Source organism: Lutjanus erythropterus, chromosome 10, assembly GCF_056507025.1.
Source record: "Lutjanus erythropterus isolate fLutEry1 chromosome 10, fLutEry1.hap2, whole genome shotgun sequence".
In the NCBI taxonomy this organism is placed as follows: Eukaryota; Metazoa; Chordata; class Actinopteri; order Lutjaniformes; family Lutjanidae; genus Lutjanus; species Lutjanus erythropterus.
The window spans coordinates 21,278,208-21,292,196 of NC_139326.1; the positions used below are offsets into that span (position 1 = coordinate 21,278,208).

Below are 13,989 nucleotides of genomic sequence, written 5' to 3' on the forward strand. Positions count from 1 at the left end.
AATACTGCTTACATGTTGATAATTATTTAATCAAAAAAGTGATGCTAGTTTCATTGTTTATTCTGTTTTCTGTCAACAAACTGTATCTACATCAGTCTCTGAATCTTTTTAACTGTTTGCACACTAAAACAAAAAAACAAAAAAAACAAGACAGTGGTCTTTTGAAAAACGAGCACTCAATTATGGTCAATGTTCTTATCCACATGACAATTGGTCACCCACATCACACTATCAGTCAAACAGCCATGAATGTGAAGCAGAGATTTCCAAGTTACAGAAAACTGATTGTTCTGAGAAATGCTGTCACTTCAACATAGTAATGGATGAAAATACAAAGACACCTGTTGCAAAACTTTGGAATTATACATATTTTAGTGAACTGAACCTCCTCCATATGTTGTTAAAATATACAGATTTTCCTCGTGATGGTCCTCATGTGGCCTCTGAAGTTACTAAATCTGAACCTCTCCCAAATGTTTTGAGAGAATAGAGCTTCTCACATGTGTGGATTCTCTTGTGTCTCTGCAAGTTTTTTGACACTAACACTTAAATGTACTTGGCACATGTTTCTTTTTCCTTTAACATAACAGGAGTATCCTACTCCTTTTGTTCTCTATTCCTCCAGCACTCCCACAGAATTAAAAAAAAAACAAATCATTGTATATAAATGTAAACTAAAATCCACAAATACAGAGTGTTAGTGGGTTATTTCTGACGCATGCACAACTATTATATAAAAACACAAATTTAAGCATTTAAAAGTATTTGCAATTTTCATCAGAAACAGGTTTGTATCTTTTTGTATTTTTGAACTAGTACTATCTGTAGAAAACAAATGTTTCCTTCCATTAAAATGTAGTGAAGCAGAGGCATGTGTAACATACAATGACAGCACACAAAAAACAAATACCCTCAAATCAGATCTTTTTTAATTGGAAATATTCAGATTTTGTATCGTGTGGAATTTACAATATGTGATCATGGCCATATGAGAAGCATCAGTTTTTCAGTACAGGGCAGCTCCACTGATTAAAATACCAAATGGTATCAAATCATACAAAATATAAATATCCAGCTGATGAGCGGCAACATTACAACAACTCTTGCATGTTTAAGCGCTTCACACAAGAGGGAGTGCTGTTGGACTGAATCATCACACCTGTGAATGGAGATATATGTATATATATATATATTTTCTTTTCTTCAGCTGATACTGATAATTATCTGCTTCTCATAGCTGATACTGAAAAGATAACCATTAACATGTAGTTCATGCACACCTGACGGTAAGAAAGGCTAAGATGTAACAAGCAAAGCATGATGATTTAATATTCCAAAGATCAAATCGAAACAAATCTGACTGACATCACGGTTAGCACAAATGTTCATTTAGTTTTCTGATAAAGTCCATCATAAATCTTTACAAATATACTTTAGCTTTTATAAAGTGCATCATTTGTCAGATATTATTATAGCCAGTATTGAGTAAAACCTTTCCCACAAGTGCTGCAATTACGTGGTTCCTCAGTTTTGAGATGCCATTTGTTTTGACAATGAACCAGTAGAACTGAATCAACTTCATGCCAAATCAGAAACATCAAGTATCTTTTTCCATAGGCGTTGCAATATTACATCTTCTCACCTGTGTGGGATCTTCTAATGTGGGTTATCAAGTTACCACTCTGTCTAAAAGCTCTTCCACATGTTGTGCAAGGATAGGGCTTTTCACCTGTGTGGATTCTTATATGAGAGTTCAATGCCGATATGCCACAGAGTCTTTTCCCACAGGTGTTGCAAAGGTATGGCTTCTCGCCAGTGTGTTTTCTCATGTGGACTTTCAAGTCACTGCGAAGTCTGAAATCTTTCCCACATGTTTTGCACGAATGTGGCTTCTCACCTGTGTGTACTGTCATATGTTCTTTCAAATTAGAGATTTTAATGAATCTTTTCCCGCAGGTCTTGCAAAGGTACGGCTTCTCGCCTGTGTGGGCACTTCTAATGTGGATTGTCAAGTTACCACTCTGTCTGAAAGCTCTCCCACATGTTGTACAAGTATAGGGCTTTTCACCAGTGTGTGTTCTAAGGTGTCTCTGCAATGTTGACTTAAAATTAAAATCTTTTCCACAGGAGTCACATTTGAAAGACTTTTTTCCTGTCGGAATATTATAGCAAATCTCTGACCAATTAGGGTTGTTGACGTTACTGTGACTTCCGCTTTCACAGGAATTTTGATTCTGTGTTTTTGGCTCTGTGTTTCTAGTTGATCCTGAGTCTTGATGCTTGTCTCTTGTCTTTTCTTGGCTCTCAACTACATGAGACTTGTTAGAGAGGAGTTGGTGGTCACCGTCTGCTTCTGGTTCAACATGGTCATTTTCATCTTGAGAAGGAGTCAACATAAAGGAATCAGTCTCTTGCTTCAGGAGAAGCTGTACTACCTCCGGACTGGTGCAGAGTTCCTCCTGTTCTTCTTTAATCTGTGGAGATTCTGGGTCCTCTTGGTCCAGACTGGAGTTCCTCTCCTGGTTACAGAGCTGCTGGTTAGTGAGAACCTCCTCTTCCTTACAGACGTGTTGCTGTGGGAGCTCTGGAGGATGATAAAGAAAAACATGGAGTCATGCCACAGATAAAACAAAAAGGATTCGGATGCAGTATCAGGACAATGCCAAAGATTCCTGATGTGGTTCAATGCTAGGCAATATATGCACCAAGGAAAGTACTTGATACAGCCCTTTCCTACATGTTTTGCAGGTAATGGGCCTCTCATCTGTGTGGATTCTTACATGCTTAATCAATCCTGTAATGTCATGGAGTGTTTTTCACATCAGGTTTCACATAGGTGTGGCTTCTCATTTGTGTGGACTCTTAAATAAAGCTTTAATGTAGAAGTCCTAATAAAACTTTTTCTACAGGTGTTACAAGAATAGTTTCTCACCTGTGTGGGCTCTCAGGTGAGTCTGCAATGTTGCCTTGCATGTAAAATGTTTCCCAAAGGTGTTACATTTGAAAGACTTTCTTACCTGTAGTAATATTATGGCGAATCTCTGACAAGTTAGGGTTGTATACATTGTTACAGGGACTTCTTTTGCAGTGTCGTTTCTTTGGTTTTGGCTCTGTGTTTCTAATTGATCCTGAGTCTCCAACCTTGTGTCCATTCCAATCTTGGCTCTCAGCTACATGAGATTTGTTAGAGAGGAGCTGGTGATCACGGTCTGCTTCTGGCTCACTGAGGTCACTTTCCTCATGATTAAGAGTCAACATAAAGGTATCCGTCTCCTCCTGCTTCAGGACAAAATGTTCTTCCTCCAGACTGGTGCAGAGTTCCTCCTGTTCCTTTTTAATCTGTGGAGGCTCTGGGTCCTCTCGGTCCAGACTAGAGTTCCTGTCCTGGTTACAGAGCTGCTGGTTAGTGGGAACCTCCTCTTCAGAACAGACATATTGCTGTGGGAGCTCTGGATGAACAGAAAACAAAAGAGAAAGGATATTACTGTGATGGTAAATATTAGTACCAGTATTACCATGCAAATAACTGTGCATATATTGAATTTCTCAATTCCACTCCACTCCACAACAAATAAATATTACACACCTATCCTGTGTAACTTTATTTCAGGTTTCCAGCAGATATCCAGCAGTCTGCGCTGACGGTCGATCTCTTCTTCGTACTCGACGATAGTTTTTATAAAAACACTGAATATTTCTTCAGCAGCAGCAGTTAGACGCTCATTGACAAACTCTCTCAAGCATTTAGCTGAAGACATTGTTGTTTAGTTACGAACCCAATTAATATTTAGGCTAAGATTACAATATAGTCTTCCATTTAATTCAATACACGCATGCAGTTACCGGTGCTAGCGCTTGTTTTGTTTACTTCCGCTGGATGTCACACTGCTAAGTTCCGACAGTGCAGGCCTCGGAGCTTTTCGTTCCGCTTCCAACTGTTTTTTTTTTTATTTTATTTTTTTTTTTTATGAAAAACTAGTGTTTACTATCAGCAGCGAATCATAACTGACAAACATGTGTTTGTTACCTCGCAGATAATGATTGTTCATTCCAAAAGAAGCAGTGGTCGTAGGACTACTCAGATTACTTAAGTAATAACACCAGTCTAATTCGAAGTGTATTCAAAATGAGAGTGCTTTCAAACTTTTAATTACGTTTTGACAAATTACTCTTAAAGTTATGTTAAAGCAATGTTACATTAATAACAATGCACAATGGCCCCTGTGAATGCCATGTAATTATGTATTTGATTTCAATTATTGATTGTGTAACATTTGCATGTTGTGGTGGAGCTCCATTTAACTTTTTTATATCCTGATGGGTAGTTTTTCAATGCCTATTATTTTATTCAATAATATATTTTATAAGTTCATTATTATATTTTGAAAAAAATCTTAACCTGCAAAGTAACTATTGTAACTACCACTATCATATAAACGTTTTGGGTAAAAAAAGTGATTAAAAATAACAATACTGATTACAAGTTTTTATCCTAAAAACATAAAGCCCCATTTCTTCCCCCTATTTCATCTTGATTTATTATTAACTTCTGCTGGATGTCACACTGTTAAATACTGGCAGTGGAAGTGAGTTAGCTTTTCTCTCTGGTTTCAACTAGGGTTCAACATCTGTCTTCCTGCACTGCGTTATTTTCTCTGCACTTCTGTATGTCAAATGTCTTATGAAGCTGTTTCAGAGAGAGTAATTTAAAAAAAAATATAAGCAGGAAGAACTTAAAGTCAGTGTAAGTGGCAGTAACACAGCTGACGTGCAGAAGTAAGAATAAACTTGATGAGACTCAGTTGTCCTTACTTGAACATATAACTTTATTACAATACACAACAGAGAAAATCTTGGTAGAGCATGTAAACATGGACAGAGTCAAATACCAAAAACTTAAAGTAACATCACTTTCGCTCAGCTTTATACAGTAAGTCCCCCATCATACAGAATCATTGTGCAACTCCAATTCCACAAAAATGTTGTAACTTTGTGTAAAATGTGAATATAAACAGATGCAAAAACTTTTCAACCTATATTCAACTGAGTCTGGCAAAAAATACAACATATTTAATGTTCAAACTGATATACATAGTATATAATATACTAGGGATGTAACGATGCATCTGATGCATCAGACTTTAATGTGTAAGATATGAGTGTATCGGTTCAGATGGCCAGCATCAGTAAAAAGCTTAACATGAATCGGAAACAAATCGTTGCAGCACTAGAGTGTCGATAAGTCTCATTAGGATGCGCATACATTTTTGGGATCAGGGAGCTGCCACTGTTAACTTTCCTACACACCCCTAAAATATACACTCATTCTGAATCTGATATCTGCAACATGTTTAAAAAAAAGTTGGGACAGGGGCAACAAAACAATGGGAAAGTTGGGTAATGCTCAAAAACACCAGTGTGGAAGATTCCATGGGTAAACAGGTTGATTTAATTTATAGTATCATGTTTGGGTATGAAAGGACAATTGTCCAAAAGCTCAGTCAGTGATAAGAAAGGACACCATTATGAGAAAAACTGCATGGGAAAAATTGTCCAACAGGGTAAGAACAAAGTTTCTAAAAAAAAAAAACAACAAAAAAAAAAAACTGTGATTAGTGTGCTTGTGCCCCTGTACCAACTTTTTTTGGAACATGTTGCAGGCATAAAATTCCAAGTGAGAGTATATTTACAAAAAGATATGGTTTATAAATATAATTTAAACAATGTTTATCAGTTTGAACATTAAATATCTTGTCTGTATGGAATTCAACTGAATACAAGTTGAACATTTTTTGCAAATCATTGCATTCTGTTTTTATTCATGTTTTACACAATGTCCCAGCTTTTTTGGAATAAGGGTTGTACGATAACACCACCAGGGAGGAGGCAGAAGAACGTGGGTAACTGAGAGGCACCAGACACACAAAGACTTCTAAAACAAAGTATGAGAAGTGTAAAAGACTCCGAGGAGACCTCTCACGATAACGACCATGTCAGCACACAATTTAAACATTCGGTCATATCAAGAAATTTCTACCACAAGTGTAAAAATACTCCATGCATTCAAAATGTTAGTAAAATGTCTGAAACTGTTGTATGAAATGCGTAGTAAGTGCTCATGCACAATGGCCCCTCTCACCGTTACTGAGGCATTGGTGTTAGGGCTGGGAAATACATCAATATTATATCAAGATCATGATATGAGACTAGATATCTTATTAGATTTTGGATATCATTATACCGTGATACAGCATTCCTGCTTTTAAAAGCTGCATAAAGACATGTAAATTTCTGATCTTACCACAGTGTTATTTACTCACTTAGTCATATCTGCATTGTTGATGAATATTCATCAAGAATTTCATCATCTTAATATTTTGTCAAAGCACCAGTAGTCATCCCTACAACATTGTTGCAATATTAATATTGCAGTATTTGGTCAAAAAATGTTGTGATATTTGATTTTCTCAATATCACCCAGCCCTAATTGATGTGTACATAGCATTTTTCGTGGCTAGTTGAGGTGAAACCATTTTATTTTTTTTTACCTAGTTCACACAATGATGGATAGTTTAACATAGCATTGAATTGAATAGGCTAGATATAAGTTTTTTCTAGGTAAAACATTAGCTATCAAGCAAAAACACACAATATTTGCCTGTGAAATGTAGTAAAATATACATATGCAGTATGTAACATGAAAGTAATCAAAGAACAAGTACCTCAAAGTATTTTTTTAAATTGGAAGTGTTCAAGATACAGTGCATTCAGAAAGCATTCAGACCCCCTTCACTTTTTTCACTTTTGTTATGTTGCAGCCTGATGCTTTTTTTCACATTAATCTACACTCAGTACCCCATAATGACAAAGTGAATATAGAATTTTAGAAATTCTTGCAAACTTATTAAAAATGAAAAATTGAAATATCACATTGGCACAAGTATTCAGACCCTTTACTCAGTACTTAGTTGAAGCACCTTTGGCAGCAATTACAGCCTCGAGCCTTTTTGAGTATGATGCAACAAGCTTTGCACACCTGAATTGGGGGATTTTCTGCCATTTTTCTTTGCGAATACTCTCAAGCTCAGTCGGGTTGGATGGGGACCGTTGGTGGACAGCCATTTTCAGGTCTCTCCAGAGATGTTCGATAGGGTTCAAGTCAGGGCTTTGGCTGGGCCACTCCAGAACATTCACAGAGTTGTCCCTAAGCTACTCCTGTGTTGTCTTGGCTGTGTGCTTAGGGTCACTGTCATGTTGGAAGGTGAACCTTCGTCCCAGTCTGAGGTCCTGAGCGCTATGGCACAGATTTTTATTCAGGATCTCTCTGTGCTTCGCTCCATTCAGCTTTCCCTCAATCCTGACCAGTCTCCCAGCCCCTGCTGCTGAAAAACATCCCCACAGCATGATGCTGCCACCACCATGTTTCACTGTTGGGATGGCATTGGGCAGGCGATGAGCTGTGCCTGGTTTTCTCCAGACATAACGTTTAGAATTGAAGCCAAACAGTTCAATCTTGGTTTCATCAGACCAGAGAATCTTGATTCTGACAGTCTGAGAGTCCTTCAGGAGCTTTTTTGCAAACTCCAAGTGGGCTTTCATGTGTTTTGCACTGAGGAGAGGCTTCCATCTAGCCACTCTGCCATAAAGCCCAGATCAGTGGAGGGCTGCTGTGATGGTTGTCCTTCTGGAACTTTGTCCCATCTCCACACAGGATCTCTGGAGCTCAGTCAGAGTGACCATCGGGTTCTTGGTCACCTCTCTTACTAAAGCCCTTCTCCCCCTATTGCTCAGTTTCACCGGGCGACCAGCTCTTGGTAGAATCCTGGTTGTGCCAAACTTCTTCCATTTAAGAATTATGGAGGCCACTGTGCTCTTGGGTACCCTCAGTGCAGCAGAAATTTTTTTGTAGCCTTCCCCAGATCTGTGCCTTGCAACAATCCTGTCTCTGAGCTCTGCAGGCAGTTCCTTTGACCTCATGGCTTCTACAATACATTGTCACCCGTGAGGCCTTTTATAGAGAGGCGTGTGCCTTTCCAAATCATGTCCAATCAATTTGATTTGCCACAGGTGGACTCCAGTCAAGGTGTAGAAACATCTCAGCAATGATCAAGAGAAATGGGAGGCACCTGAGTGAAATTTCAAGTGTTGTTGCAAAGGGTCTGAATACTTATGCCAATGTAATATTTAAGTTTTTCTTCTTTAATACATTTGCAAAAAATTCTAAAATTCTATATTCACTTTGTCATTATGGGGTACTGAGTGTAGATTAATGTGAAAAAAAGACTCAGCATCAGGCTGCAACATAACAAAAGTGAAAAAAGTGAAGGGGGTCTTAATACTTTCTGAATGCACTGTATATCTGTGTGGAATTTACATGTGGTCATGAACATCTGAAGACAATTATTACATGAGTACAGTGCTTGAGTCCACCACTGCATATATGCTTTTTCAATACAAGGCAGCCCAACTGATCAAACTACCGATCCGTATCAAATCTTACTTGCATTTAACATCCAGCTAGTGAGCTTCAACATTAGAACGCCTCTTGCATGTTATGACTTACACTCTTAACAGCACTATTCTTCATTATGAATACTTCAATTGCACCCTGGATGAACAGACTTTGCTTGTAACATTAAACCATAACATTAAACCATACACTCTGCAGAATCTGTTCCCACAGGTGTTGCAATGCTGTGGCTTCTGTGGGCTCTTCTCATGTGGACCAACAAGCCACTACTACAACTGAAATCGCTTCCACATATTTTACAGAGGTACGGCTTCTCACCTGTGTGCGTTCTCATGTGAACTTTCAAGACACTGTTGAGTCTGAAATCTTTCCCACACATTTCACATGAATAGGGTTTCTCACCTGTGTGGATTCTCATGTGAGTTTTCAATTCTGATGTCTGGCAGAATCCTTTCCCGCATGTTTTGCAAGTAAACGGCTTTTCACCTGTGTGGATTTTCACATGTCGTTTTAATGGTGGCAAGGTACAAAATCTTTTCCCGCAGGTGCTGCAAAGGTACGGCTTCTCACCTGTGTGAATTCTCATGTGGGCTTTCACTGCACTACTAAGTGTGAAATCTTTCCCACATACTTTGCAAGAATACGGCTTCTCACCGGTGTGGAGTCTTATATGAGTTTTCAGTACTGACATGTAACCAAATCCTTGTCCACAGAACTTGCAAATGTATGGCTTCTCACCTGTGTGGACACTCAGGTGTCTCTGCAACCTTGACTTATACTCAAAGTCTTTCCCACAAGTATCACATTTGAAAGACTTTTTACTTGTGAGAGTATTACTCTGAATCTCTGACATGGTAGAGATGGATTCATTACCATTGTGACTTTTGTTTTTTTTATGTCTTTTCTTTGGTTTTGGCTCTGCATCTATAGTCAATCTTAAGTTTCCTTGCTTGTCTCCTTCCTGATCTTGGATCCCAGCTACATGAGAGTAGTGAGAGAGCAGCTGGTGGTCACTGTTTCCTTCTGGTTCACTGTGGTCACTTCCCTCATAAGTAAACATAAACGTATCCGTCTCCTCCTGCTTCAGTACTAGCTGTTCTACCTCCTGACTGGTGCAGAGTTCCTCCTGTTCCTCTTTGATCTGTGGAGGCTCTGGATCCTCTTGGTCCAGACTGGAGTTCCTCTCCTGGTTACAGAGGTGCTGGTCAGTGAGAACCTCCTCCTCTGAATAGACATGTTGCTCTGGGAGCTCTGGAGGAACAGTGAACAAAAGGAACAAGATGCTAATATGATGAAAACGAAAAACAATGCAGATGTGAGAAAACTGGCACACGTAACTCGTATATATTTAAATAAATTTATGTTTGACTTTAACCGGCCATATGTAGGTTAACACAGGGTTAATGGTATAATGAAACATGTAGGATGAGAAGAACAAGTCAGCTCAGCAGTAAGAGCACTAAGTAGAGATAAAATAAGAAATAGATTTAAATAAAAATTGAATTAGGTAATAAAATACAACTCCATGCTGGTCCCAGCATAATAGTGACATTACATGTAACACTGTTAACATTAAAATGGGGATTTTTACATAAGTAGGAATGTGCACAAGTATTGCACTTTTTGTGTCTGTCCTTGGAGCAGAAAACAACACTGTATGAATATGACAAGTTTTTTAACACACACTTTGCCTTTAAAAGATATTGCACCTCCTATGATTTGAAAACTGCAGAAAGCCATATTGCAATTAAAATAAAATTTCTATTAAATGTCCAACCCTACAGTAAATAAGCATTGCACATTTGGCATGTATAAGACCTTTTTAGACCCCAACTGATTTATCAACAAATAAAGATTATTGTTAGATATTCTGCCTCCGTTTCATATCTCATCACGTTTGAGAAATCATTGCAAAAAAAAAAAAATGTGTTTATATATATATTCTGTATAAATATAAAATAAATACATTATGAAATAAATATTTACATAAAAATAATACCGTGTAAACATTAACACTGCACCATTAAAATGGCTGCAAGAGTACAGTAATGATACAGAGTCCTGCAAATCAGAAATGTATGACAAATGTATCGAACACTTGTGATACATATTATGGAATTAAACTCTTCTGAGGAACTGCTGCTCCTGCGGTTTACTCACCTATCCTGTGTAACTTTATTTCAGGTTTCCAGCAGATATCCAGCAGTCTGCGCTGACGGTCGATCTCTTCCTCGTACTCGACGATAGTTATTTTAAAAACTCTGAATATTTCTTCAGCAGCAGCAGTTAGTCGCTCGTTGACAAACTCTCTCAAATACTCAACAGAACTCATTGTTGAGTAATTACAGATGAAACAAATAGCTGTGCTAAGACCACACTATCGTTTTACAGCTAATTCAATACATCTATAGCGCTAACGTTTTCGCTAATAGCACCTGCAGTGTTTACTTCCGCCCGGTGTCACACTGAAATGTTCCGTCAGTGGAAGCGAGTTAAAAATTCTTTCCGCGTTCATCTGTCTAACTTCCTTTCACAGCAAAGTTAAGTTGTTTGTCTTGTTGTAATATTATGTGCGCCTCTGAGGGGTCACGTGATGTCCATATATTGTCCGGACAGAGACAATAAACACCCGTTATCGTTTATCAAACATGATAAAGTTATATTTCACACTCGCTTCTGTCAGGCACAAAGTCACAGACCAGCTCTGTATATGGTTGAAATTCTTGTGCTAGAGATTACTCCATAATTACAAAATAAAGAATATAAGGAGGTAAATGCAAAACAACAGTGTCTGACAGAAGTAACAAGCTAAAGTTAAACTTAAATAGAAAAGTATGACACTTAAAGTAATATTGGCAGGACTATTGAAAAGTGTTAAAAAGGAACATTGCACTTGATAATGAGCATAATATTGCACATATCAAACATAATATTGTACATGATAACAATAATGAAAATAAATATTGCAAATGATAGTGAAAGTAATATTGCATGATATTGTACAAATGCACTTTTTTATTAATAAAAAAATATTACACATGATAATGAATGTAATATATTAAAACCGAAAATAGTACAGATTATACAATCACAGATACAAATTCTGAAAATTTCTGGCTCTACGCCACACCATTTTTTGAGATAATTGTTAAAACTTAATGTTACAACATGACAAAGAGTGTCATTATATATGCCTGAGTAGTGGGAGGAATTCACATCTACTTGCTACCACAAAATTGTTCACTTGAGGATTTGAACTTGAGAACCTACAGTTAAAGAACATGCCTTTAGACCATGATATCATCAGAACCAGGTACAGATACTTTCCTGACACCATCTCTGACTATGTCCACTTTCTACTTAGCTCACACAAAAAATCAGGAGAGAGGGATACCAAAAAATGTTAAAAATTCTCAGAAATTTAACTGTTAGGGGAACAATTCTGACAAAAATCACAGATCAACCTGCTTTTTCTTGAGTGTATTGTCAAATATTTTTGTGAAATATGATATCAAAAACTAGATGATGTGATAAAATGAAGAAGCCACAATGAACAATGAAGCAGACTGCAAGTATGTGGATGCTTGTAGAAACAAACCTTGATAAGACACACTACACAGTCATGCAGAGGTTGTCATATTGCTGACAAGTGGGACGTGATCGCCTGTGGATGTGAACCCTTGACCTTTGGATTTCCAGAGAAGGTGACTTTCAGACTGCAACAAAAACGTATAGTTCTTACACCACTTACAAGTTAAGGAAATCACATCAGATGTGTAAAACTGGGACCTTTTTATCTGTTGGCAAATCAAAATTCCTTTGATAACTTAGATCACAGATGCAGATGAATTGAACAGTTAAAATGACTCAAGAATTTTGAGTCTTTGCCAAGCCATTTTCAGAATAATTGCAAGAAAAGAAGACTTTTTTTGTTATAGTGCCACCCTAAGGTCAATGAGTGTCATTTTTGTTGCTTGAGTAGTGGGTGTAATTTGCAACCCACCTGCCAAGTTTGGTGAATTTTCATCTCAGGTTTTTGGTGCACAAACACTTTTAACAGAGAAAAAGAAGGAGAAGAAGAAGAATAACAGCAACAACAACAACAACAACAAGACGAAAGAATAATCTGACCCAAAACAATATGGGTCTTCACATGCTGCTTGGTCCCCTGATAATAATACTACTACTAATAAGAAGAAAATAAAGAATGATATAATGATAATGATAATAATTACTGTTAATAGTATCTACTTTTATTCAGGTACATTTGAATGAGATAAAGTTACTTGTAATAACGCTTTTTTTTTTGAGGTGTTACATCACACATCTCTGTACTACATAATAAGCAAGATGAAATTATCACATAAACAGCAAAAACACATGTTGCATTCCTACACAATCAGACCTCTCTGTGTTGCATTGTGGAGGAGACAGTGAACTCTCCTCTATTAATAGTGATGGTGATTTAACCTCATTACCTCTGTGCAGACGCACGCAGCGGAGGGAGGAGCAGCTCTGCATCGGCCGACGGCTGTCGTAGCGTCAACACAGGCTCAGGATAGGCTCGAAACCCCTATTACCACTTCCCTGTCCTGTGCTGCATTCACGTACACCTCGAAAATGCCACACACTGACACTCGTCATTCTCTTTACTTGACAAACAGGACTTTGCTCCTGTCAGGAGAGGATCAGACAATAATCACAAACAACTTAAACTAACACACACAAGTGTTCAACAGGAATAGGTTTTGGTATACAGAAAAGCATAGAAAAGAATTCTGCTGAAGAAAGAACAGAGAAATATTATTTTAATTTAAATAAGAATTATGGAACAAAGAATATGTAATTTATATAGTTGAACACTCTATCAGTTGTCTGGGCATTGATTATAATCGGTTCATTGAAAATTAATTGACAACAGCATGGCTGAGTTGCTGGGCCCCACTGAGCCCTTAACTATCTCCCACTCTTTGTGCAATGTGTACAGCTTTTCTATACGAATCCCACCTCTGTGGTAATTTCATTCATTTAGGAATGTGCAACATGTCAGCACAAAACTTAAATAAACTGAAACTGCAAGCCAGGCTTTATTTTGTCACCAAAACCTCTTCAACCCACCTTAAAGCATAGTTTCACAGACACAATATCAGAGCATTCAAACACGTTTTACTTGCTGTAATAATCCCTCGTGTTCACAACCGGCCTCGAAAAATTCACTCCTAATGCACTTCGAACGCAAGTGACAAAGGGAACAGAATCCACAGTTTGTTTTATGAAAAAAATAATTCCACAGTTTAACTGTGTGTATAATTGATATAAGTCTCTAGCAGTCTGAATTACACAAATGAAGAGGATATCTTCCAAAGTTGTAGTCTTTTCTGTGTAAAATTCTCATTTTGTTTCCCTGCACAGTGTGTCCATAATTTGCAGTCAAAAGACAGCCGAAAAAACTAAAAAGACTGTAATGTTGGAATACCCACTTGACGTGTCTAACTCAAACTCTTGAACTCTCATATTAG

The 13,989-nt window shown here is 37.6% G+C and overlaps 1 protein-coding gene across 1 annotated transcript; it reads right to left on the reverse strand.

Moving 5' to 3' along the window:
- Nucleotides 1-1,188: 1,188 nt before the first annotated feature.
- LOC146320413 (uncharacterized) lies at nucleotides 1,189-10,918 on the reverse strand. The gene is given in 6 exon segments (XM_084728663.1): nucleotides 1,189-2,584; nucleotides 3,018-3,068; nucleotides 3,129-3,449; nucleotides 8,855-9,040; nucleotides 9,209-9,721; nucleotides 10,631-10,918. Coding segments are annotated over 6 exon segments (2,199 nt in total). The 5' UTR covers nucleotides 10,803-10,918; the 3' UTR covers nucleotides 1,189-1,628.
- Between the last annotated feature and the right edge of the window lie 3,071 nt (nucleotides 10,919-13,989).